Source organism: Clavelina lepadiformis, chromosome 6 (genome assembly GCF_947623445.1).
Source record: "Clavelina lepadiformis chromosome 6, kaClaLepa1.1, whole genome shotgun sequence".
In the NCBI taxonomy this organism is placed as follows: Eukaryota; Metazoa; Chordata; class Ascidiacea; order Aplousobranchia; family Clavelinidae; genus Clavelina; species Clavelina lepadiformis.
In genome coordinates, this window is record NC_135245.1 from 3,012,855 (window position 1) to 3,039,656 (window position 26,802).

General features: G+C 37.7%; 4 protein-coding genes across 5 annotated transcripts; 2 read left to right on the top strand and 2 right to left on the bottom strand.

The window, feature by feature from the left end:
* Window positions 1-2,493: 2,493 nt before the first annotated feature.
* On the top strand, window positions 2,494-6,778 carry LOC143463474 (integrator complex subunit 2-like). Its single transcript, XM_076961954.1, has 3 exons — window positions 2,494-5,964; window positions 6,036-6,249; window positions 6,374-6,778. The coding sequence occupies exons 1-3, from the start codon at window positions 2,893-2,895 to the stop codon at window positions 6,700-6,702; spliced, it is 3,615 nt and encodes a 1,204-aa protein (XP_076818069.1). The 5' UTR covers window positions 2,494-2,892; the 3' UTR covers window positions 6,703-6,778.
* LOC143463475 (la-related protein 6-like) lies at window positions 6,722-12,275 on the bottom strand. 2 transcript variants are annotated; one of them, XM_076961956.1, is made up of 12 exons: window positions 12,133-12,275; window positions 11,492-11,554; window positions 10,746-10,865; window positions 10,408-10,566; window positions 10,019-10,132; window positions 9,520-9,681; window positions 9,045-9,202; window positions 8,745-8,866; window positions 8,439-8,513; window positions 8,040-8,182; window positions 7,758-7,851; window positions 6,722-7,376 (listed from the first exon to the last, which is right to left on the bottom strand). In XM_076961956.1, the coding sequence occupies exons 1-12, from the start codon at window positions 12,208-12,210 to the stop codon at window positions 7,177-7,179; spliced, it is 1,488 nt and encodes a 495-aa protein (XP_076818071.1). In that variant the 5' UTR covers window positions 12,211-12,275; the 3' UTR covers window positions 6,722-7,176. The 2 variants fall into 2 exon arrangements, with proteins under 2 accessions (XP_076818071.1, XP_076818070.1); XM_076961955.1 differs by having other exon boundaries at window positions 7,752-7,851.
* LOC143463476 (NAD-dependent protein lipoamidase sirtuin-4, mitochondrial-like) lies at window positions 12,276-14,298 on the bottom strand. The gene has a single exon (XM_076961958.1). The coding sequence runs from the start codon at window positions 14,096-14,098 to the stop codon at window positions 13,130-13,132; it is 969 nt and encodes a 322-aa protein (XP_076818073.1). The 5' UTR covers window positions 14,099-14,298; the 3' UTR covers window positions 12,276-13,129.
* Window positions 14,299-15,587: 1,289 nt separating this feature from the next.
* LOC143462636 (sphingosine-1-phosphate lyase 1-like) lies at window positions 15,588-18,491 on the top strand. The gene has a single exon (XM_076960867.1). The coding sequence runs from the start codon at window positions 15,638-15,640 to the stop codon at window positions 17,321-17,323; it is 1,686 nt and encodes a 561-aa protein (XP_076816982.1). The 5' UTR covers window positions 15,588-15,637; the 3' UTR covers window positions 17,324-18,491.
* Window positions 18,492-26,802: the final 8,311 nt, after the last annotated feature.

The following is a 26,802-nucleotide window of genomic DNA, read 5'->3' on the forward strand; positions in this document are numbered from 1 at the left end:
GAATGACTTGGTATTCATGGAAAAACAGTCACTATTCCTTGAAGAAAGCTGAAATGAAGATTAAGCCAAACTGATTATATGGTAGGGTGAGAAAGAGTGACATTCCTCATATTTTGCTATTGATTCTATGCTTTTTCAACCATCTTGAAAACACTAAAAGTATACGGAAAAATATCAAAAATATTAAATTTGTCCAAAATCTGACATTTTCTGGTGATGCCAGCGCTGTAATAGCACCGTGGTTCCGTGAGGTAACATGAGTTACAAATATATAATATAATCTATCAACGACAAATACTTCACAATAGGCCTATGTAGGCCTATAAGCTTATTTAAAAACATATATCTTTTACCTTACTGCATGCAAGGCCTTGTTTTAACAAAAAGTAGGACTTCTGCAGAGTTGGCTTTTGAATTTCCAAATAATGAAGCTCTTGCCAGAGTTAGGGCTCAGGAAATAAGCTATTGCTAATGAAATCTGGTACGGTAACAGAAACGAAAGCGATGCAGATAACAAAGTAGCCAACGGCAACAATTTTCATGCAATAGATTCAAATAGAAGAGCGACATTTAAATATACTTGGGCAGGAAGTTCACTCCGAAGTGTCCCAGGCCTAGATGGGAGGCGTTTGATGGAACGGTGTTCAAGGCATTGCACCCAAGGCCATACCAACTGAAGGATCGGATAACTGGATTAGGTCTAGTCACTTACTGGAAGATGATCCTTGCCTGAAAAATACAACCATTGGAAAACACACTGATAAGCTTAACTTAGTAGGTTATAAAAGCGGGGAAGGGGGTCAGCGGTAAGCAATCATAGTTTTAAGTCATGTAGACGCTATTTTCAACGATTCTGACGCCACATAAAATTCCTTTTGGTTTTTATTTAAATGACAGGCTACAAGTAGTTTGGCTTGAAGATCAGAGTTATCTACAACTATAAAAAGAGCAGGTGGGGCATTTTTGAGCCGTCCTAACTAAGTTATTGGTCGTGCCCACACAGGAACTGCCGCGAACGAAGTATACACTCGTTCGTAAAAGCGCCAGTGTAAGAGAAATATATTCACGCCTGGCGATGTCGTGCCAAATATTGAACACCCCCCTTGGTGACGTAATAAATTTATTCATTCAATACGCAATAAGCTCTATACAGAAGTCAGTAGCCTACAGAACTTACACACAGAAGTAGGACAACACCTTTGACCTGTAGCCTAAAGTACAGTAACATACTATTCAATCACTGAATAGGCACACGTTTTCGACTGAGTTAAATCCTTTATCAGAAAATGACTTTATTACGTCAGAAAGGGGAGAGGTCAATATTTGGCACCACAATGAGCTTTCAAGTGAATTTTTAGCTGCTCGTCAATGCTTGCGTCCTCTAGGGTATATTATGCTCCTCCTCGGAGGTATATTATGCTCACTCGCAATAGCAGATTTAACTGAGAACATGCTAAAATTTGCTCTAATTATTATAAGCAGATTATTAATTTTGTGCAGCACCCTGATATTGGTGACGGCACCTAGTTGCTATTCAGTAATACAGGTTGGTGACTTGAGAGGCAGCCGGCCTGCCGTTTTCAAATAGCACTGTGCTATTGATTGCTGCTGAATTATTGACAAGTTGCTGGTGGTCACATGTGTAATGCTAAGATATTGTTGGTGACGTAATGAACAACAGGCCATTATTTGCTGGAATTGCATCTATAGCGATTGGCATTCCAAAATTTGGAATCCGAAAATATCACAGGTGCTATAATCATGCGCCTTGGGTGTGATAAGGTTTTTTACGAAATGTTAAAAAAACTCGAAGACGTGTTTTGTAATGTAGGCTACGGAAAGCAGTCAAAATGCCCGGAAGTTATGAATCTGTACCTATAATATGGCACACTTCCATTTCCCCGGAAAATATCCCACGTTCAAAGCTATTCGTCATGATTTCTTTTTAACCCAACTTAAATGTTATAACATAGCAAGCTAAATCTTTTTTCTAACTTAAATTAAACCCTAAATAGCCCAAGTCAACTTTTTGCATACCGATTCTAACTCAACCGCCATCTTTAAATACTGGCTGCGTGACCTACTTACTGTGAAATAGCGACTCGTGTAGGCACCATAATCTGTGACTGTGGGAATAACCCTAAGATCGCCTGAACCTACGTACTTACTAACGTGGTACGCTGCTCGCTTTTATTAATCACCTCGCTTGACGAGGTCTCATGGTCAAATGATGGAAACGTGTTAACAAAAAACAAAGGGAAGGTCAGCTTAGCTTAAAGGAGTAAACCCACAGACAAATAAATAAATAATGCAATAAGTTATAGAGTAGAAAGTGGCTACACTCTGATTTTAAAATGCCTATCCCTATAGTTGCACCTTGCTGTTGGTTGCTGCTCTCTAACAACAGGCTGTCTTGGTGACGTAATGAACAGCAGACTGAGATTGTTCGAGCAGCACTCGATTTGTTAAAAAAAATCCACACCAGCCACTCACTTTGTTGAAAAAATACCCTCAACTCAACTGCATAGTGCTATTGGTCTATGAGACAGAGATCTAATCGATTTGGGCAGAAATGCAAAATGACACAAAGAGGTAGCAACTTTTAGGAAATTAATTACCAGACAGTTTGTTTTTTGAAATAAAGGCCAAGTTTTACATCATTCTATACCTTTTCCATGGTGGAAATTGTGGAAGCTGCACGTACGAGATACATCAACGTGCACGCAGAATATTTTCTGTCTTTACACAGGTGTAGTACCAAATATTGACCACCCTCCCCTCCCCCCCTTTATGATGGAATAAATTCATAGTTAACATGCACCCTAACTAAACTAAATTTTTTTTTGACCAGTTCAAGATTATACCAGGAATTTTACTGAAACTATCTATAAAATGTTAAAGCACATAACTCCCCATGTTTTTAAGTTAATGAATAACCTGAAAATTATGGGGTTGCTCAGTCTGCAACAGCAACAAGTTCGGCCTCTTCTTCCATCTTTGGTTCGTATGTCGTTGTGCTCCTCATTAGACACAAGTGCCGAGTGGCAGGAAAAACGGAAATATTTACTTCAGCTGCTTTCTGGGATAGATGCTGTTAATGACATCATAGCTTTGCTTTCCGTGGATTTTCATGACCTTGAGGAAGATGCAAGAAAGGAACAGCAAACGAGGATGAAGCTGGGAACTGCCAATAGTACAGAAGGCAGCATTGCAGCCAGTGTTAAACGACAGGGAATTGTTTTGGAATTTGAAAGAAGTGAGCCATCAAGACGATTTCGGATTGTTCTTTCTGAGTTGCTTCCAATACTTATGCAGTTGGATTCTAATGAATCGCATGTTTTAAATGCTGTTGTTGAAAGCGAATTGTTTTCCTGTGATGCTTATTTACAGGATGTTTCTGATGTTTTGTGCATATTGTGTGCTGAACTACCATCACTATTGAAATTAACGTTGGTAGCTGAAACGTTGTTGTATTTTCCCAATGGAACTTCGATATTGTGCAAACTGGTCGCTAATAATCCAGAATCATTTTTACCAATATGTAATGGTCTGTTGCGCATTAATAACACAACACATGAGAGTAGAAATCGGACATTTGACGAAAACATGCGCAGTAAAGCTTTGCATGCCTTGTGCCGCATGAGTCCAGAATGCGCGCTTACCATAAGGAACCTGTGTGTGCAAAACTGCCAACTTCCTGAACTGGTTGTTTTATTAACTCTTGATAATTCAAATGTTGAAGTGGTGGACAGGGTTAAAGGCATAAAACAGATGTGTCGTAAATCTGTGAGTGATCTTGTAGCATTTGTTTGTGGACTGCTGCTTGGAAATGACTCCAAAGTTCGTTCATGGTTTGCCACATATGTAAGACATCAGAAAGATGATACCGACTGCAGGCTGCGTGAAGAGTTGCTAAATGAGTTAAGAGATGTGGTGAAAACATCTGAAGTGAATGAAACTGGAAATGAAACAAGAAAATCCGAGTCAGAAGAGTTAATAGCAGCAGAAGCGTTGCCTATGCATTTGCTTTTGGATGAAAACTGTTTGTCAGCTGCTGCTTTAATACGCTTATACTGTGCAATGAAGGTAATCGCTGGCATTAAATTTTCCAAAGAAGAATCAGACTTGCTACTAAGACTGATCACGTGTTTTCCTCCCTTGACTCCTGCTGGAATTCGATTTGTTTCTTTAGCACTAGGCATGCTACTGGCCTGCCCTGCTTTGATAACTGGTACTTCTCAGGAAAAGCAGGTTGTAAGTTGGATTAAATGGTTAGCATGCCGTTCATCAGAAATGGAAAGTGTTGGGCCGGATGGCTGCTCTTTTGCTGAGCAGCTTCTTTTAACTGCTATTCACCTACACGGGGATCGCTACACTGCAGCTGTGCGTCTTGCTTGCGCCACATTGGGAATGCGTGTAAAAGTAAGTCCATCATCTCTTGGTAAGCTACGTCATATCTTTACTGAAGAGGTTTTTCCAACACATGTGGTGGCAGCCCATGCCACAAAAATTCCAGTCACTAAAAACTTAAATGCTGCTATGCCAGGTTATTTACCAGTGCATTGCATCTATCAGCTTCTAAAAACTCGAACTTTTTCACAAAGTAGGGTGCCGGTTAAAGACTGGATCTACAAACAGATCTGTTCAGCAGAAAGCCCTCTCCATCCACAATTGCTGCATTTGGTTACACAATATGTTAATACTGTAGTTACACCATTAAACAAAGCACACAACACTCATCATGATGGTATACGAAATGAACCGTTTACAGAAAGCCAGATACTGAGTGTTTTTGGTATCAAGTCGCTAGATGACAAGAACGTAACATCGTTTATCGACCCAAAATCTACTTTCTCGCTCACATCCAAACTATTGATGTTATACTATGTACTTTTATATGAAGATATGATTTTAAACAACATGAAAACCCTAGCATTGTTGCCATGTTGTCCTTCCAGATATTCATCAGGCCTTATCAATATGATCCCCGTGAAATTTTTGCTTCATAAAGCCCAGAGGCTACCGAAATCATGTCAGGGATTATATCCAGCATTGCTAGGACTTTTGACAACACATTTACCACATCTATGCCTTGTGGAAGACTGGATGCAAGATTTGGACTACCTGCTTCCTAATTCCATGACATCATCTATTCTGTTAAAGGGCCATGACTTCACGAATTCCATTGAAAAAGGACGAATTAACATCACTGCTAAACAGTTGTACAATGGACTTCAGAAAAGCATTGTTAATCCAGCTCCTGCGCTCATGCACCTACAAACTTTGTCACATCCTAACATTAGCGCAGAGGATGTTATCCCCTTTGCAGATGCCTTGACATCCGGATTACCATTTATCTTGGATGATAAGGTTTCTAGAAGAGTGCATCAAGAAGCCCAAAAGCTCTGGTTGAAGTTAAATTCCATTGTTCCGAGAAAGTTATGGGTTTTGACAATCAATGCTTTGCAGTCTTCCCTCATCAAGAGCAAAAGTTCTCGTGTTGGAGGCAACTTGCAACCAATCACTTTTGACCATCTCGTTGATAATCCTCTTCTGCCTCTTACCGTTGATGTCCGTGTTCTTCACTGCCCCGAGCTTTTGTCAGTTATGCTCAGAATACTTTCAGCTTGTTTATCAGCATCAAGATCACAATCATCAGCGCTACTTCGCGCTAATCCAACATTAGACTCAAAACCAACAAATCCAAGGTCTACAAGCCCTCTGGGTAATAATGCACCAGTTACCGAAGCAGAGAAAGAAGAGTTGCGTTCTGCATTGAACGCAGCTCAGAACAGTGCGGCGGTTCAGCTTCTGATTGAGATATGCCTTTCTTCCGATGAAGATGGTAAAGACATGTCATTAAACCTCTTAACTTATCAAAGAGAAGTCCAGTGCCTTGTGTGTTCTACCCTGCATCAAATGTTTATTGAGGACCCCAATGTAGCTAAACTAGTTCATTTTCAGGTTGTAGCTTAGTTTTACAGTCATGTTTTTTGCAGCATGTTCCATTGTTTTAACCATATATGTGTGTTTAGGGTTACCCCAGCAAATTGGTGGCTACATTAGTAGCTGGTGTTCCATCCATGCATATATGCTTGGATTTCGTTCCAGAATTGCTCCAGCAGTCTCAACCTTCTCAACAACTTTTTGGAATTGAGCTTGCGGCGCAGCTCTGTCTTCACTACTCACTGCCAAAATCGTTGTCTATAGCAAGATTGTGTGTTAATGTTATTGCAACTTTGATAACTGGTAGGCATGCTGCCATTTTGCTAAGGAATGTCTCTCATAAGCAGGACATTAAACCACGTTTTTTAATCTAAAATAATCCAAATTCAGCTATAACTTTGACTGCTATTTTTGTAATTTGTTTTAGTGGTGCCACTGAATGATAGATGTGCATACTTCTCCCGAGCGATAACAGCCTTGCCAAACTTTGCCAAAGCGTTCCCTCCAGTGGTTCGTGAATGCGTAAGTATTTTGCAGCAACTTGGTAGGATTGCCCATGCACACATCGCGAGCCACCATCCCCACATAATAAGCCAGCAAGTATCGTCTGACGAAGATTGGTCGTTTGAAACCGTGGCTGAATTTGAGAAGAGTTTGAAAAGCAATGAAAAAGACCCACTGGACTCTCATGTAAGGCTTTATCAAGATGTCCGAGCCACATTTTACAAAATTGTTCAGAACGCTGTGCCTGTGTGATCATATGATCAAAGACCAGTAATTTTCTTTTTTTTTGACCAAAACATGAAATAAAACGAACACTTTCCTAATAGTATCACAATTACTCGACAATAGATTGGTTAATCCACGACACAACGCACTTACATGTCTGCAAAATGGAAGTTCATGATTTGCAATGCAAAAGAATCAGTTAACATTTTGTGGTTAGTCTCAGAAACAAGTCAGTCGCAGTTCCATCGTTAACTTAAAAATTCAAAAGGTTTCCAAGCCGGCAGTTAATCGTGCAAGCAACGCACCTCAAATAAGTGCTACACATGATTCACAACAATAAATTCCACTACTGTGGAGAGCATAGCCAATAAAACACTGCCTTTAATGAGATTATATACTGATAATACTCGACCCCAAAGCACAAATTGTTCACCAAACTATATATATAAACCCACCAAAAAGTGATATGCAACTTTCGAATAGAAAATACTTAAGCTTTAATCAGTTAATTATTGCCGCTTGTAACTGGTCCTTCAAAGTGTCAACGTCTGTTTTAATTTGTCTGTGCAAAATACTCTCAAATCCTTTCGCGTTTTGATTGGGTGGTCCACGTGGCAGTCTGGTGACGCCAACCGGCACGCCGTCCTGAAATTTTCTGCCCAGCAAGGGGCTAGAACCGGGTGTGGCACAAGGAGAATTACCTAAAAATACGTGCATCGATTAAAAAACGATATCACTGCCCTGTGAACGATTTCTCTGTATGTATGGAAGACGAGTTACTATAACGTCATAATCTGCGGAAAGTGCGTATTTTCTGTTCACCTTGACGTTTATCATTGAGGTATTTTTACGTCTACACTCTCAAAAGCAAAGCGCAGAAAATACCTTGATAAAGGATTAGAATTATGCAGAATGGTCGAAAACTGAAAAAAAAAACGTTGCAAAACCAAAAGATCTCACTACTGGTACCCGAAAGAGCTGACAGCTTTTTGTGGTAGGTACAATTTTATCGGAGATGTCATATCATGCCTTTGCTACAACATTCTTCAAATTTAATTAATTCAAAATGTCATTACCGGTACCTTGGGAAGCGACGAATTGGCGACGGCGTTGCAACCACGGACTTGAACCGCCAGTGGGCGTGCTTCCAGCTGAAACCGAATCACTTGGGCTGAGCTGAAAGTTAAGATTTAATGGTCAGTAGTACCATGGCGGAGTATATATATTGTTGCAACGTCACGAACCTCGCAAATATGCACAATTAGAGAAAGCACGCATGGGATGTATTGGCTGCGTACAGGCAACCGAATATACACCAACCATGCAGGTTTCGATCGATATCTATAAATTTTGGCCAAAATTACCAAGTTATTATTGATGGCTAGCGGCGATGTAGTTTTCTGATGAGCAAGAAGTTTATTGGATTGTTTCCTGTTAGTTAACGGACTGTTTCTCGGGCTTGAGTCTGGAGTGTTGTCTCGACTTTTTCGAGATATCCACAAATTACCTTTAATTTGTAAATAATAATTAATTAAATGACATTTAGTTGGAAGATACAAATTTAAAATGATAAAATCACTAAATCAGACTGCATGAAATTATTGCGTTAGAAACGGTAGCACGGAATTGAACACACACAATTACTGTATATTAAAATTATGATGTCATACTTCAATTTTTGGTTTTGTCTCAATATGTTAATATTATGAACCATAGGCAAATTTGACTACTTGCCATTTAAGCAATTATTTTCACAAGCATACCTGCAGAGTTACTCTGGCTTGAAAACGCCATATTTTTTCTTGGAAAGTTAGGACTACTTCTTGGGCTCTTAGAATCTACAAATTAACATATTTTACATCTTAAAACTCTAGCGTTCTATTCAATATAAAACTTATCCAAAAAAATATGAAAGCGCTTCATAAAACTTGCAAGAATCATGCCAAAAAGCACTGCAAGGCCAACTTGATTATAACTTCAGTGAATTTAAACCCATAAGTGCTGAACCACTCATAAACGTTCCTCAAACTTAAACATCATCTACCAATAGCAATGGGCAGAAAACTCACTATTTTTTTCAGGACTGGCATCTCTGCTACCATGAGGACTTATCAATGGGGATGACTTTACTGCAACTCCGTTTTTGGGGTTCTGAAACTTTCTTCTCATCATAGGACTGTTTTCACGGGAACTGCATGAAAATACATTCAATACAAATTGATTGAAGCTTATTAATAGTAACTTAAATATTGAACAAAATATAGCACTGGTGTAATGCAACAGAAAATATTTGACTACACCATAACCAACAATTTACAAGTTGTTTCAGACTTCTTTTAGGGAACATCTAAAGTGTTCGGTTTATATACCTAAAGTTTGCAGAATCTTCCGAACTGTCATAATAGAGACCATCTCGTTTAAATCCTTTACCAGCTTGTTTTCGTGGGTTCCTTCCTGAACCCAACAAACTATACATGTCCGGTTTCTCCTCTTCCCGAGCTTTTTTCGAGAGTGTTTTGTAAGCATTCTATAAAACGTAAAGTTAAGTATGACTACTAGAAGGATATATATTTTTTTCAAGTAATTTCAGTTTATAGCTAACTATAAGATAGTAATGCTGCCTTTTGAAGGAAATAATATAATCTTACACAACATAACGATTATGACTTCACTGTGGCACATTAAATTGGCGTCATGTAATAAATCCAAGTGTAGAAAATGTCCACGTTCACATTTTACATTCTACTGTGTTCAGGAAATTACTTCAGAGCAACGCTTTTTCTAGGCAAGCATTCTGAGCGACAACATACACATTACACAGCTTGCTTTATACTTCACCATTACCTGAGCAGCTTCAGTATTCTCGAACTCCACAACCACACAGGTCGTGGTGCCAAGTTCAGGGTGTTTTGATGTGTGATTACGTAGATCTAACGGTACTTCTTTGTCGGGTCGGATAATGCGAACTGTCGTTAGCTCTCCAAATAAACGGAACTGTTCTGACATCTGCACAGTGTTGATTGTTTGTAAACAGTGTCAATCATTGGACAAAAATTTTAAAGAGAGTTTTGGTTTGCCAATAAAACGTTTAATAATAATCACCATTTAAACTACCCTCAAAAATTACTTTCATGCAAAATTGTACGTACTAGAGAAGGATTAGTTTCAAATCAATTAGGTATATTTACTGCAAATGAAATCATAATTATTGAAATCCGATAGTATCGATTCACTAATGGGGTTTGCTAACTTCTTCTGTATTTACTTTAAATATATTTCAGAAAACATAAATCCAATTGCTCACACTAATATAATGAAAAGTTACTTGATTTAATTCACTTACCCTATTTATAGTAGGATCATTGGCATCGTCTGGCAACTTATACAGCAATGTCCTAATCGATGTGGTAGGAAGGTCTATTTCTGGAAGCGGATCTTTTCTACGTACTTTAGTTCCCTGATCGAAACAATAATCAAAAAATGACAACAGAATTCGATAACTGGGTTAATTTCGTACATAAATGTAGTTAAATTGAGCAACCAAATGAACACCGTATTTTATTCAATTAAAATATCATAATAATTCACTTAAGTACATTTTATCATTCGATTAATCTATAAATTTTTCGCTACTGCATATGAAACTGGCTGTGATTATTACTTAACATAGCACAGACCTATTGTTTCTACAAGCCAAATACATGTCACATTTAAAACGATAAAAGCACTGACCGGCTTATTTAATTCAAGTTTAGTTGATTTCGATAAACTGTACGCAGTAATTTTCCAATCTGAACGTGACAGATTTTTAAGCTTCTTAAAACTAGTAAGCAGTTTGACGGACACGTAACCAAGGCGGTTTCTCTTGACGTGTTTCAGAAGGAACTTGTCCTAAAAAAAATAAAAAGTAAAAAAAGTTTTACAAATTCAAGAAAATTTCCATGATAAAAATTAATCAGTATATGATCAGACAAGGCCATATCAATCACAAAATTGTTCCTGTCTTATACAGCAGGTACATATGGTCCATATATTTGAAGTGTGTTGATTTAACTTCTGCACATCCCAACCTTAATAAGATTTTCATCAGAAAAGTAATGCTCCAGTAAGGATCTTATTTTAGTTTCCAATTCTGGAGAAGGAGGCTTCCAAGATGAGTCTTCTTTTAACATTTCATGAAAATCTTTCGCCTGAAACAACGAAATGTGAGTTATTGAGGTCAACTTTAATGATTATAAGCGTACCTTACCTGTACATACACTATATAACTTCAAGTGGTAAGTTGCGAGTCATAAACACAATCTTAGATCATAAAGCTATCTTGGTAGGAATGTTTAACACACACATAATTTATTGATGACTTTAATAGGGCACTGTATGTACTTACTGGACATTTTGCAAAAAACAGTAACAACCATTTAACAAAGATAAATTAGTTCATGGTTGGAAATGGTTCTACTTGTAGGGCTTCATGTTCGCATAAATGGTAATGCCTATTGCATGTGTGAAACAATATTCTTTAACCTTAGGGGGATATCTTCTATACTGTTGTAGAAATAGTCGCTATAAACTAATAAACCAGATCAGCCAAAGACCAATAAACAACGTCTTCACAGACCCTTTTGCATTAAATGAGTGTGACGTTAAATAATACGAAGCCAATTATGACATAGAAATTGTTGCAGTTTTGTAATTCTATGCAATTTCCTTTACAGGGGTTGTGACAATTTATTTATTGGAGACAACAACACACTCTGCAAATGTAACGTAATTTTAAATGATGAAATTAGCAAAAAAACACAATTATCAAACTCACATCATCGTCTTCACCAGCACTGCTTACAGGTGTTTCATTCTGCTCATGCTGTAACTTTAAAACCTAAACACGGAAATTTAAATAATCTGAATATTTTTTTGTAATTTTACTAGCATTAATTCCTATACTGAAAAACCAAAATGACAGAACTAGCCGTTGTTTTTTTTTAAAGATATCGTAGGTGTTTCTTGGGGGAGTCAAATTTTTGTTCTACAAGTACAAGGGTAAACTTACTTAAACATTTTTCAATATGTACCATTGAAATATTCATAGGTAAATCAGCCAAACAAAACCATAATTTCCATCATAGTTAAACATTGAAACTAATGCGATAGCGGCATGATATGTTAAATACATATAATAATTATTTCAAAACGACAGTAGTATATGCATAATGTAGCAAAAAAGTGACTCTTTCGCTGAAAACAATTAATGAAAAGGGAACTTCAGATGTTTATATACGAGTATATAAAAATACAGAACATGCGAAAAGATAATTGTTATTATTAAAAGTTGAAGTGAGGCTAGATTTTAATTGAACAAAATGAAAAAAAGCTTCGAAAACACAATTTCGCTCGTGAACTTGTGACAGCCTAAGTCATAAGAGTAGTAAAATACATTCACAAAAACAAAATACTTACAGGTGTAACCATAACATGAGGCAAATCTACTTCACTGATCGTTGAATTGTTGTTGTTGGCTGTAGTGGTTCCTTCCATTTTGCAATAATTCACAGAAAATTACAAACAAGAAAGGTAAACCACAATTACTTAAACACCTAATCCTGTGACAATTTTCCATACAATGGTAAATGGCAAAATCTAATCCCTTAAAAACTCACAATAATCTGGGGTAATTATTAAACTGACATGTCCAGGCGACAACAGTTATGAACTTTTTACAAAAAAAAGTATAATTGTAAAAATGGCAAACATTCATTGATAACATTAATTATATATCATTATGATGAGATCATTTAATCAATATGCATTTAAATTGATGTTGACAAGTAGGTTTACTTAATAAGTAGTAAACGAATAGTATTTATAAGTGTTTGGCAACCTTCAGAAAAAGATTAGAAAGCATATCACTAGATTATGTCAGGTAGAGAAGTTCACAGCAGTATATGTTTTTACTAACAAATTCAAAAACTTCCTGAAATAATTATCTTAATGGCAATGTAGCAAAACTACAACAAGGTTACAGAGCACAACGTTATTATCCAAAGGCATCACAGTTTTATCTCAAACTGATATAACCAAGGTTTGGCCCAGCTTATATCACACAAAAAATATCACTTTACAAAAACATGGAAGTGTGTTACAAAAAGTTACAAATACTTCATAAAAACACCATACTTTGATGTAAAACCATGCCAACACAAAACTAAAATGCATAAAAAGATTTAGTATACAATAAACTTATTTTAAATCAAAAAGTGTTTCCTACATGAAATAATAAAAAAAGAAAATACTTTGGTATAACAAATACAACACGCGAAATTGTTTTGCACCAACAGCATGAAGCAAAATAACCTCCATTATCAGATAAACCAGGTAGGCACTAACTAATAAAATTTATGATGTATCATAACTTATTATCATACCTTCACCAGGTGTCTATACCAAGGACATAAATTTATATTTCAACTTGGTTTAATATTTCTGTACATAATGCATCAATTTTTATGTCAAACAAATCATCTGCACGTGTAGGGCCAACGTTAATGGCAGATATTGGAATAGATCTGTTTTTCGCTCTTAAAATAAATCTGTATCCAGACCACACCTGCAATGACGAGCCTACTACCAACACAGCATCACTTTTATCAATTTGATCATAGACATGATGCACAGTTTTAATTGGCACAGTGTCACCAAAGAATGTAACACTGGGCTTCAAAACTCCACCACAGTTTTCACATGGAGGAACAATAAATCGTTTGGCATCTTCATCATTTAAAAAAACATCTGCATCAGGACCATACCCATCAATGGTTGTGGTCCAGTTTTTATTGAGCTGGTTGAATCTTTTTTGCAAGACTTCTCGTGGTGAGATGTGTTCACAATTCAAGCAGACAACACGATACATACTACCGTGGAGTTCAGTTAAGTTTTCAATACCGGCCTTCGCATTTAAGCCGTCAACATTTTGTGTAACATGCCAATGTGACTTTCCCTTCTTTTCTAGCTCGAATAATTTTTTGTGAGCAAGATTAGGCCTGCGAGTCACAAAGTGTTCCCAACCAACATAATTTCTGGCCCAATACCTTTGCCTGCTCTGTTCTGAGCTCATAAACTCTTGATGTTTCATTGGTTTGTGATTGACACGATCGTAGAGCCCAACATCTTTTGATCGATAATCTGGGATGCCTGATTCTGTTGACAAGCCAGCACCGGAAAGAATAAGCAGATTTTTGCTTTCAAGGAGGAATTTGTTAAGTTTTTCAACATCTCTGACATCAACAGGTGAACTTTTGGGATGATAAACTAAACCAGCTTGGCTAAAAGATTTCGTAAAAGTCAAATCCCTCAATCCAACATAGTTAGCTAAACTAGTAATATTGCTCAAAAATGATGGTAAAGTCGGCCTACTTTTTAAAATCATTATACAGCGTGTTTCATTACGTATCTCCCCTTATCAGCTTACCTCCTAAACAGAAACGAAAAATCGATTTTACAGCTTAGGGCATATTATCTGTTTTTACAATCATAATAACAGCCACATGACCCGCAACCAGTTATGGGGTCAATTACTTTATCGTGTTGTGCTATTATACACGTCTCCCTGTCACTCGTCACATCCACACGCACGTTTATGACATGAATGACGAAACACTGAATTCGGCCAGCTAAACAACCAACGTCAACATAAACAACATCACTGTGGTGAAGATAACCTTTTAATGAATTATAAGTGGAGAGTGTATAGCAGATAGAGAATTATTAACAAGTTAACCACAAGTGCTTATTAATTTTTATCAATACAAAAGTAATTAAGAACAGTGTTTACAACTATATTTAATAATGGCGATCTTAAAATTCTTGTAATTTTGTAAGCTCTGGTGGATATTTCTATAGATCGCGTTACAGTAACTGCATGGTGGCGCCCTGCTACAATGAATAGTGACTAACTGAAGAATAGTTATGTAACACTTATTATCGTCATGACAAGCGGGTACCAGCATCGTTAACCATTCACTTGATATTAATAATGATTAATCAATAACATAGCCGATAAACTACCCATGCCGCGGCGCTTGCAGTAGTTAGAGCCACACTGTTGTAACGATTAAGTTGACAAAGTGGTTAGTTAAAACAATACGATGCCCACATACCGTTTTTGTTATGGTTATTGAAATGAGTACCGGTACACAATCGATAGCCAACAGCAAACAAACCAGTTTCTATACTGATATTTTAGACTAGGATAATATTTGCGGGAGTTAGTTTATGTAGAAAAGATATGCAAAAAGTGGAATTTAGTTATTTGATTCAAATTGGGTTTACGTTAGAGAAGAGTATAGATGTAGGTTAAGTTTAGAGTAATACAATGGTTTATTTATAATAGCTTGTAAGTTGATAATGGAGAAGCATTTAATCGAAAAAATTGCTTCCAACGCTTTCATCGCACAACTTTTTCCGATGAAATGTGATAGCGTACAGTTATGTAGGACATAGTATTAGATTGTATGACACTAATATACAGTAATATAGGGTAGTGCTAACCAAATATTCACGTTAACCAACTCGCGATTCGCCAAAGACGGTAAAAAACAGGAAGATGCATTCTACTACATCCTGTGCGTAAAACGCTGCCATATGTTCCGTGCTAGGTACGTTTCAGACCGTTTTCCTACCGATGAGCCTTGCAGTTGCTCAAAACATCACCTAAGCTACTTCTTTGAAATAACATGTTGAGAATGCCATAGGCTTATAGATAGGTGATCTTCCATGCTGCTAAACACTAAACAGACTAGACAAAGTTGTGAGGTCCAGGCTAGAATAACCTCATAAAGTCATATGAATTTGTTAATTGTCTAACGTTTGCTGTTTAATTTAATTGTTAATTGTCTAACGTTTGTTGTTTTTTATTTAATTTTGTCTTTGACATCTTTCAGAACTGGTGGTTAAGAGCAAACACAAAATGATGGAAATAAATTTGGAAAAGATATTAGCACAAGTCTTAATGACATTGGTGAGCATAAAGGATAAAGTTAATCATCTGTGCTTGGATCTTGAAGCATGGGAAATTATTCTGTTCACAATAGGAACACTTCTAATATGTCAATGGGGGCATTCAGTCCTTTTTGATCATGATAAATCCATTAAGTCAAGGCTCGCAAATGGATTTTTTTATTATGTAAAGCGTCTGCCAGTTATTCGGACTGTTGTTCGCAATAAAATGGACGATGTTTTACACGAGGTCTCAGCTGAAAAGTTGTTCCAACTCAAACCTGGTATGACTTACATGCAACGATTACCGGAAAAAGGCAAAAATGAAATTGAAATTTTGAGAGATGTAAACGAGTATCTTTCGCTAGATGTGGTTGATTGGAAAAAAGGAAATGTCTCTGGTACTGTTTATGGTGGCAGTGAAGAACTAACAGACATTATTACAAAGGTCTATCACAAGTTTGCTTGGTCAAACCCACTCCATGCTGATGTTTTTCCAGCACTGCGCAAAATGGAAGCTGAAGTTGTGAAGATAAGTTGCAACCTTTTTCATGGTGACCCGGAAAAATCATGTGGATGTGTGACATCTGGCGGAACAGAAAGTATCATGCTAGCTTGCAAAACCTACAGAGACTGGGCTTATGAAAAAGGAATTTCGAAACCAGAGCTGATTTGTCCCATTAGTGCTCATGCTGCTTTCGAAAAAGCTGCTCACTGCTTTCGAATGAAACTTATTCATATTCCAGTGGATGCAGTAACACGCAAAGCAGATATACACGCAATGAAGAGAGCTATCACCAAAAACACCTGTATGTTGATGGGATCAACACCACAGTTTCCACACGGTGTTTTGGACCCCATTGTTGAAATTGCCGAATTGGGGAAGAAATATGGTATACCAGTTCATGTGGATGCTTGTCTCGGAGGATTTCTTTTACCATTTATGAAAGATGCAGGGTATGAAATCCCTCCTTGTGATTTCGCTGTACCAGGTGTCACAAGCATTTCAGCAGATACACACAAGTACGGCTATGCTCCCAAAGGTTCTTCTGTTGTTCTGTATTCCAGCAAGAAATGGCGACACTACCAATACTTTGTTAGTCCAGATTGGCAAGGTGGCATATACGCTACACCCATGTTTGCAGGCAGTCGTAGTGGTGCCATTGTTGCTGCTTGTTGGGCTTCACTTGTGCATTTTGGCCGAGAGGGGTATGTAAATAACACCAGGAATATTATTTACACTGCAAGGTATATTGAGAACGGTTTGAAGACCATCCCTGGTATTTTCATATTTGGTAAACCTGAGATGTCTGTGGTTGCAGTTGGGAGCCTTGATTTTGATATTTTTCGTTTGTCTTCTGGTTTGGTCCAACGTGGATGGAATTTGAATAGTTTGCAGTTTCCACCAAGTATACATCTTTGCTGCACCATGCCCCACACTAGGCCAGGAGTGGCTGATAGATTTATCACCGATGTACGTGAATGTGTCAGTGCTATCATGGAAAACCCAACAGCCAAGACCACGGGAGCAGGAGCAATGTATGGCATGGCTCAGTCACTCCCGGATCGGTCGATTGTGAATGAAATATCAACAGCCTTCATCGATGCCCTGTATGACACTGGAAAGGAGAAGGCTGAAGTGAACGGCCTGCACTGACCCCAAACTATATGTAGGACATAATTAGAATTTGCAAATTTAGTTGATAGAAAATGCAAACTACTGAATGAAAAATGCATACTTGAAAAAAATGAGATTTATATATGTAAATAGTTTGTCTTTATACATTATACATCTTCTGACATCTAGTTTTTGTTGTATTCTATGTAACAATTGAGAACGTGATGAAGAAGAATTATGTAGAAAGTAATTAGTCTACTACACCCAATTCAATAAAATTGACCAACTGATTTTTGTGCCACTAAGTGGATATTATGTCTGGTGACCCCAGCATTTCCAGCAGTATATTTACTGCTAGTAGTTATTTAAGAATGTGTTTTCTAGTACAAATAAAGTGAAAATTTGTATTTAATTTTCAATAATTTATACTTGCTGATGCGTATTTCTTTTACCTGGTAGAGTATCAAAACGTTGCTCGCTGTATTATGATAAGTTTTATAAAGGGTTATTTAAATGATAGTTTTTGCATAAACTGATTTTAGAGCATTTTCTCGGACATTTTACTCCTAGTTTGCTTATTCACTACAACGTTTGTCATTTATGCAAAGTTTTATGGTTGAAACCATCAAAGCATTCATTATAAAATAAAGTGTATAGAGAAATAATTTGCTGTTTTAATTTCTTCTTTTAAATTTTTACAAATGTAATGATTCAATCAAGTTGACGCCCAATTTATTACTCTTGTGTGGAGTCTGTTTCATTGCTTGGTTGTACTGTACCACTATATGTCAAAGACAAAAATTTTCATTATGTAAAAAGCTATTGACTGAAATATTTTAATTTGTTACATCTTATCAAATTGATGCAGTCTACATAGTTTTGGTGGTAGCGAATTGCTTTTCATATTTCTGGATTTTCTAATGGTCTGATATCTCCAGTATAATTGTGTCTAATCTTGAGTAGTGCATTGACCAATGCTATGCAGCGAGACGTTGTTAAGCATATCCTTTAAATAACCATTTGAATTGATCCATTCATGATGTTACTTATGAAGCTGTTATCTTTGCATAATGCGGACCTTTGTAACATGTACTGAAGTAGTAATGTGTTTGAAGTTATTTATTGATTTTTCAATAGTTTTAATGAAAAAGTGTTTTCTCCTGAAGAAAAACTGCATATTTGAAAATAAAGGTTTTTCTCAAAATGACGTCATTTTTTATTGCGCCGATTGTTTTGAAGTAAAAGCAAGAAGGCATTTTACGCAAAACATGACGCATCCCCGGACTTTGAGACAGGAAGCGCTCAGCGCGGTAATCACATGGTAAGAATAACATAAAATAGGCTTTCTACAAACTGTAAATACAATGTAGGTAACCAATATTTACAGCCATATTTTTATTGCATTGTTGCCGCAGGTGAAGTGAAAACAGCGCGCAAGCTCACTTGTTCTAATTAAGTAATGTTTGCGCATGACCAAACCAACTGTCGTGTTCAGAACATGTTCCTCCCCCGAAAGTAAATAAAACGTTATTGGTCCAAGAGATTCTGCGGACGGCTGCAGAATTATGAGATGGCCTGTACCAGGGGTTCTGAAGGAAATCGGAAAGATGCACATCGATTTTGCCTCATGCTGTTCGATTTCGTTATCCTGAATTCGGCTGACGTAAGCTGTAGGTTAACAATCTCGACGACCAGTTACTCAAAAACGCTCGCACGAGATATGCGGCCGTGGTGGTTACAATGGAAAAATTATTAAAGCATTTAAATCCATCAAGAACATTACAACACAGTTAAACTCCATAAATATACAACGTATAAACCGTGGTTTCTCAATCGGGGGCCACAAGCAGATGCTTCACTACTGCGCTATAGTCTAGTAGTTGGGGAAAACGAGGCATAAGTTTCTCACGTTTTTGTGCTTGCTGTGCAAAATTAGCGATGCAAAGGCTACTGCATGCGCAGTAGTGAAAAAAAAAGTGTTTTGCAATCTACAACTTACAGTTTTTATTGATGAGCAGGAAGCCACAGAATTTGAGGGTTTCTGTAAAGAGGCCACCAACCAGGAAATGTTGAGAGCCACTGGCATAGCCTATCTATACAATACATTGAATACAAATAAAACAAACCACTTTATTGCTAAGATTGTGGTACGCTGAAAACATGCTATTTGTGAGCACTGTTTTCTGATTACCTACAATTATTTTCGACATAAGTTTGATACATGCATAAGTCATTTCATTGAATTTAAATTAAAGCAAAATTTGAAGAAGAAGAGTACCGTTGATTCAACTTTGCTGCCTTGTGTGTGAATGTACTTTGTCCAAGCATTCAACAGTTATAACTTCGCAATCAACACAACGATTTATAAAATACGTAAAACTGGGGTCTCTAAAGTATTTTAGCGCCGAGCCGCAAAAGTGGTGAAGGGCATAAATGTATCTAGGTCACATTTGCTTCTAGGTCAGTTTGCCCACGGTTATCATTTTTAGGGCGGTCAGCAATTGAGTTTTATTGTTTCTGTGGGTAATGTCATCACCATTACTCATCATAATTTGATTCATTTGATCGATCTTTCTCCACCGTCACAGGCCAATCTGAGTGCAACATGTAAATCTGCAACACTTGCTCTGTTGTTACAAGTGTAGCGTTCCGTTCGTTGCTGCAACCATGATTGATAAACGAAAAGTTAATTCCAAAGGTCATTTCAAAAACGCTAGCCCCTACAGTTGTGAGTCGCCCACCTCTCCATTTAAATCCAGCGGCAGACGAGGACTGTCTGCACCGCACATGCAATGTTTGTCGAGTTTCCTTTCTTCTCGCCAACTCCAGCATCTTTACAAGAGAAAAATCTAGTTTATGTAATAACTTTTAAACAAATTGTTCTCGCTGATAATTTTCTTTGTTCCAAAATACAAGTGAGTTGAACTACTGAGCGCTTCACTCGTTTTCTCACTGACAGGAAGTATTTATTTGATCTCCTGTTACCCTTAATTTGGCTGTAGTCAGATTGTCCACTTTTATTGATTTGGCAGTATTGCGAGCAGCATTGTAAAGATAACTTATGATAACTGCTTCACCGAGTCGCTGAGAAGGCCGCAGGTTGGCACGAAATCTTTCGGCTGCTTTATTTTGTTTGTTACGATTTTAATAAATTGTAATTTCTTTAAAAAAAATACTCTTACATTTATTTTACTCATTTGAGATTCGCATAGGTTTACAATTCAGTTTCTACGTATAGCAGGTTGCCAGCCAACTTTGCACAAAGGATTTTACTTCTTCGATTTTCTATTTCAAACTATTTCTACCAGGTCCTAATTCTCCAATTCCAAGTGTTTTTCTTCGTTATTTTTTTATTTCCCGCATTCAATATGCTAATTTGAAACATTAAGTAATTTAGTGTTGACTGAACCTTCATAACTCAATGCCAATTTTAGTGTCCGGTAGATGGTGACAAGGGACGCTACTTAAACAAAACTTTCTTTTACACTATGAAGTTCAATTTTAACTGTTGCCACAGATGATATCATGGCACACATTTAAAATATGACCTCTGGCAATCAGTATCGTAAACTGCTTTTACTGAGAAAGGTTTGTTATCAAAATCGATCTTATAACAAATTTTTGGTCATCGTCGGGGTTTTCTCAAACAAGCCTCGTGCAAAGCTTTGTAAAATTCACCGCATTCCATTGCCATTGCTCAAGCTGGGACAACTCTGCTTATTTATGTGCTTTAGGCTTTAACAACTAAAGTTTTGCTTCACCTCTTTCACGTTATCTATTTTATCTGATTTTGCGGTTGATTCTTGAGTTACAGATGAGCAGTGACTACTTGGCATAAAACTGGAACTCTTTGGTGTTTACATGAAAACCTTACGCGCCCAAAATAATCATTGCACATTTCAAAGTAAGAATAAGACAAAATTTAAATTCAACCAAGTTTGTAAAGTTCTGTTAATCCGATAAATCATCCAGCGTCATTTGATGCTGATAATATCAAGAAGATAATGTCCAAATCAGACCATTTACTGCTATTGACGAATGTATCTCATCCCTAAAAGTAATATAGTTCGTTCCATCATTCGGCATACATATTACACACGTACGAGCACCGTTGTCACGCGGCTCTGTCAAGCTCTCGTATTACAGCGCACATCACGCGACCGAATCATGGTGCTTAGGAAAGTAATTTCGGCTGATTTTTATCACTTCACTTTATCGATTTAAAAAATTTGCAAATAAGCTTTTGGAGGTTGAAACGGCTAAAATATGGAGTGAGTTCGAGCTTTAATAGAAGTGGTTATTGGTCAGAGTACAACAAAAATATAAAGGGTTGTATAGCTAACTTCCAATCACAGCTAATTACCAATAGAAAAATAATAAGATTAGTACTGCGTGTTGACGAACAAGTTTTCAAAAGTGTTTACCTCCAAGGTAATTTGTCATCGTACTTGGTATAAATCACAAATTGTTAAGGATTATCGTCAGTTTAGCCAAGCACAAATTAATCACGCAGCTGCACGCAATGCCACATGCCAATCATACTCTGGGAAATAGTTGTCCGAAAACCGATGCACTTCGCCGCGCGGATGTTGGAAGAAAAGTAACCAACGACGGTACTCAGCAAAAGCTTTCGCCTGCACAAAAAAACGCTATCCATATAAATGTGCCGAAATAGGAAACCGAGCTCTCGGGATAGCGTGACCAAGTCGTCACCCGCGCCGCTTATTTTCGAAACGCGTATTATCGCGTAAGTTGGGTACAGTTAGGTTGGTATTTTCGAGGAGAGACAAATTGCATAGTTGAAGGTGAAACATGTCAGTTTCATGGCAAAGTATGTTTGTTGTTCGTGAGAGGTATCGTATCGAATATCAGTGCATTGCATAGCGGTATTTGCATTGCAGGACATATGTTCTAGGCACTAAGCGACGGTGATATGGCATTACGCATATAGAATTACTTGTAACTAGTCAAGACCAAACACACCATCATGCATGCACGAAAAATCAAGTGTTTTGGGGCCGAAACGCCGCATACTTGATATTTGTTATGTTGAGATTAGGAAAAAACCTACGTCATTGCGTGAAACCCGGTAAGAAAAGGAAAATGGCTTAGGAATCTCCGAAAATTTTAACACACCACATTTGAAAATTGAGTTCATGCAATGAACTTTGACCTTCCCCAATCAAAAGCGGCTCTTTTGAAATCGCTGCCTTACACGGCAGTAGAAAAGCTACGTGGACGGCGCCAACTGCAAAAAAATAACGAAAGTTTAGAGAGGAATACCAGCGATAAATATAGCGACACTTTATTGATCAGTAAAGCCCATTAGGATCGCTAAAAGCACGGAAGCTACGCGTGTGCAAAGATACTTGATTGGTCTAGCCCCGGGCAATGTTTTATGAAAGATGCCATACCAAACCCCGGCTTCTACAAGCAATCAATTACGAAAAGAAATCGTTTTGTTACTTGTTGAAAACAGAAGCGATATGAGATAATCTTCACGCTTGTCAACCTTGTAAATAGTTGTGGCGATTTGATAAATCACCAAAGAAAAACATTTGTAAGTACTGTAAATCAATGCCATAGTTGCCGGCAGTTATGGAGCTTGCAAACAACAAGTGTAATGTTACCATTGTTGTTTCGTCGAGTGTTGTCGATGATACTTGGGTATGTTCCGAATAGGATGTTACAACTTTTATCCCCGCTATCGTGCCACTTACCAGTGGGATATGGGCTATGGCAAAGCAGTATGTTGCACGGAACAGGGACGACACGTTATGACAGAAGCTCGTTTGTTAGGAGTAAGTATTGTAACTGCAATTATCAGCGATAAGGGACGTGAAAGCAATATGTGATAAGATTTGCATGCTTTGTGCTATGTGTGAATTCCCCGAAAAAAATCTGTGAATCATTAACATTTGGCAAGAATCGCTTAACTTTTAAGCTTGATGGCTGGACTACCCCGAATTAATTAAATAAGACCGGAATCACGGGCATTAAACGTGACGTTAGAGACGAAGTACAATATTTTACTGTTGTTTAACAGCAGCAAATTGCTTTTATTGCGCTTCTTACTAAAAAAATTGAAGTATTATTCAAAATAATACGGATAGTACAGGGTTTGATTCTTACACAGTTACCATAGCCTACTGTAGAGAAAGAGTAAGCCCTAAAGCCTTCATCAGCGACCAACCATCACTTAACAAAGAAAATTAATTATGTCATGTAAGGGTAGGCGTAGGTGATAATCACCGGGGTGTGAAGTTTTCGAACGGGTGTGTTGGAAAAGTGAGGACATTTTCATGGCGAATTTCGTGATGGTCTCGCATTTTTTTCTTCGGGCCAGTGACTCGCATTGAAATAGCCACTAATTCGTTCGTTTTTTGTTGTTCTGGCTTTAAAGACTAAGGAGTGTTGCTTTCTGAAGCGTAAACCTGACAAATGAAGTACGTTTTGTAAATCTCTGAGAATCGCTATAGTTACCTATAGATAGATCAAAAGCAGTTGCACTTGGGCAGATATCAGTTAGTTTACAAGGCAAAAGCCGGCATTGATGGCGCGGCAGTAGGTGTGGGCCAGTAATTTTAGCATAAAAAAAAGAAAGTAGTCACAGAAAGTTTGTTTATTTACAAAATGAATTTTAACGCATTCAGAAGAAAGGAGAGGACGAAGAGGAATAGGCCTACGTATGTGAGCTACTATTAAAACCCTGCGGAAAATGACAAATCGCAATAGTTTAAACCGGCTAAGTTGTCGAGTACGCCGTCGTGTGCTAATTCCGCTCAAATACTTTTACGGAGTGTTGCTAACGTGATTGTAGGCGACCGTGGCTTTAGTGGTTTTCTTTGAGCTTTAACGAGACACCCTAGTTCGGTTAAGGTCACCAGAATCCCAGCAGGCCGATCTTGAAAGCCGGAATACGATTTTATGCCATTTCGTTTCGTATTTCGAATATAATACGTTAACCATGACAGGCTATTAGGGCCGCGCTACCAAACGGGTAATAATAGAACTTTGTGGGCTATAACCTGGTTAAGTGCAGTATAACCTGGATATGGTGGATATGTCGCATCATCATAAAGGTTGTTGGAAGTTTAATTTATTTAATTAGGTATATTTGAACAAACAGAAAACTGTGTGCGTAAGGCTGCTAATGTCGTATAAGCTGAGAAACGCCCTCGCCCGCTGATTTTTCGTAAGATTAATGCGCCTCTTATTGAAGAGAATACATATCTTCAGATTTCGAACAAAGGACTACATTGATCGCCCCGAAAGAACTTAACATAAAAAATCCTCAAATATTTGTTTCATAGTTCTGTTGAAGTTTTCTATAAATAGAGTAGTTCAAGTTAAATAGGGAAACAAATATAATCTTAACGTAATAAGTGACATGTTAATGATGGTTGACTTAAGTCGGCAAACCTTCCACGAAAGTTATGTAAACTTCGTTATCAATCGGAGCTTGTTAGTTCCTTTTGATCCGATCTAAGCTGTATTGTACTTGGAAGACTGGGGTGTGCTACAGAGTCACTTGGTATACTCAAATCTGCGCAGAGGAGAGTTCTCTAAAAGTGTTCACACCTGAGTCGGGAAGGTTGTTTTAGCCAGCACTTGACATTGTTGTAGAGACAATGTGATGGCCATTTTAACGTTTTCGCCGGTTTCCGGGCTTAAGGTTTTTACGGTTTCTAACATATTGCTCTGTTGTACGTTGCATTGTCTCACGCAAGGGGAAGATAAGCATTAACGCGTGATACAATTAACATTATCAACCAGCAAATTTGAAAGGAGTGTAGTCAATTGTTGACGCAATTGTTGTTGGCTATTTTCAAAAAGGTGTGGACAGCAATATTGCAGTGTAGACTATAGGCTTAATATGCTGAGCAGAATATATTCTAAGAATTGCTTTTATAAACAAGCAGGTGTAAGATTACGAATGGTGAATTGTGTAACTCATCTCGCTAATCTTGTTATAAGGGCCAAGTACTTGCCACTGTTCATCGTATGGTATTTATGTCCGTCGTCACGTAAAATGTGCACCATTGGACTGTGAATAAGTAATGTGATGTGATTTATTGGCTGTTTTGGCAATTAGACGCCTTTCCCTTCAGCCAGGGATTTGGATAATCAACTCATAAAAGTTTAAAAGTGCTACTGTAAATCCTTTCGGACAAAGCGCGTGATAAACAGAGAGGAAAGATTTCATTGAAAACGTCTGCTAACCGACCATACACCGTTTACAAAAATGTTCTTTAAAATGTAACGAACGTGGCTGATTGTTAGTGCTGTGCCAACCTGTATCCTGTAAATTTCGACTAAAACAACTCACAGCTTGTTGTGCCGACACGGCGTGTTTGATCGCGTGTGACGGGGCTAGTTTCACGAGAAAAGCCGACATATAAAGTTACTTTCAAACTTTATTACAACGCCGATGAATGAGCTAGAATTTCAGCTTGTGCGATATGTGAATTATTTACGGTCTATACATAACCACGCTCGAGCCGGGGACAGGACAAACTTCATTATTCACTCAACTGCTTGTAAAGGTCTTGTCAAAGTGAAATGTTTTTGATCACTGCCGTCCTTGACATTGTGACGCCATGCCCTTCTCGCCATAGCGACGCTACGTTGTTGGTCTTGAACGCACCTAGTCTAAACTTTTCGTGTTTTGCGAGCTTGCAATTTAGGGTGCTTGTTCTGTGATAATCGTTTCGAAACTTATTCTGACTAATTCGCCACGTTTAGTTACGTTGCCGTATATTAGTTTTAAGTCTCGTGACATATTTTATATTCCATTTATGGAGAAGTCGTGAGGTAAAACCTAACTAAGTTGAGGGTACGACCTGAAATAACGTAAGTTGTACATGTGCCGTTTCCGCTAGAAGCCTGAAGAAATTGCGTAAATACGTTTTTTTAGCTTTTCATGACGTATAGTGGTTCCTTCAGGAAAGTGTATTAAGTATTAAACGCGTTATGCTGTAATACATTTCACCTTATAAAGTGGCACAGACTAAGCTTCAGCTCACGAATTCAGGCTTCTTATTTCATGATAGCAAGAAAAGCAACACGAATCTAATTTCACAAGCTGCAAGGTTTCAGATATATTTTACGTTTGTTTTTGGAGCTTTACTTTTAGTTCAAGGCAAATTTTTATTTACCGTGATTACGTCAATCGGTAGCGTGCGCAGAACCAGAATCACGTAAATTCTGCGGCTAGAGTTTAAATGATTTGAGGATCACGGTAACTCGGCGCGCGCCCATAATTTAACACTCGTTAATCTTAAGCGCTCATTTTCAACCATTCGATGATGTATTGCACGCTACCACTCATACGGTTCATTATACACTGGAGTTCAAGATCTCCGAGGTTGTTTCAGATCTGGACCCACTCCTGTAAACACTCGAAAAATGTCCATGTGTCTGTTGTTCGGTAAACAAAGACTGCGTCAAGTTACGAAAGAAAGGACACGAATGCATGAACTCGACAACACAGGGCCTGGTGTTTGAGCAGGTATCCT

Excerpts from the sequence above, each read along its gene's own strand:
- LOC143463474 (XM_076961954.1), top strand. The coding sequence starts at position 2,893 with ATGTTAAAGCACATAACTCCCCATGTTTTTAAGTTAATGAATAACCTG. Across the intron at positions 5,965-6,035 it reads CTAAACTAGTTCATTTTCAG|GGTTACCCCAGCAAATTGGT; the intron begins GTTGTAGCTTAG and ends ATGTGTGTTTAG. Across the intron at positions 6,250-6,373 it reads TATTGCAACTTTGATAACTG|TGGTGCCACTGAATGATAGA; the intron begins GTAGGCATGCTG and ends AATTTGTTTTAG.
- LOC143463475 (XM_076961955.1), bottom strand. The coding sequence starts at position 12,210 with ATGGAAGGAACCACTACAGCCAACAACAACAATTCAACGATCAGTGAA. Across the intron at positions 10,567-10,745 it reads CTGATGAAAATCTTATTAAG|GACAAGTTCCTTCTGAAACA; the intron begins GTTGGGATGTGC and ends TATTTTTTTTAG. Across the intron at positions 7,852-8,039 it reads TAGCCATCAATAATAACTTG|CTCAGCCCAAGTGATTCGGT; the intron begins GTAATTTTGGCC and ends CTTAACTTTCAG.
- LOC143463476 (XM_076961958.1), bottom strand. The coding sequence starts at position 14,098 with ATGATTTTAAAAAGTAGGCCGACTTTACCATCATTTTTGAGCAATATT.
- LOC143462636 (XM_076960867.1), top strand. The coding sequence starts at position 15,638 with ATGATGGAAATAAATTTGGAAAAGATATTAGCACAAGTCTTAATGACA.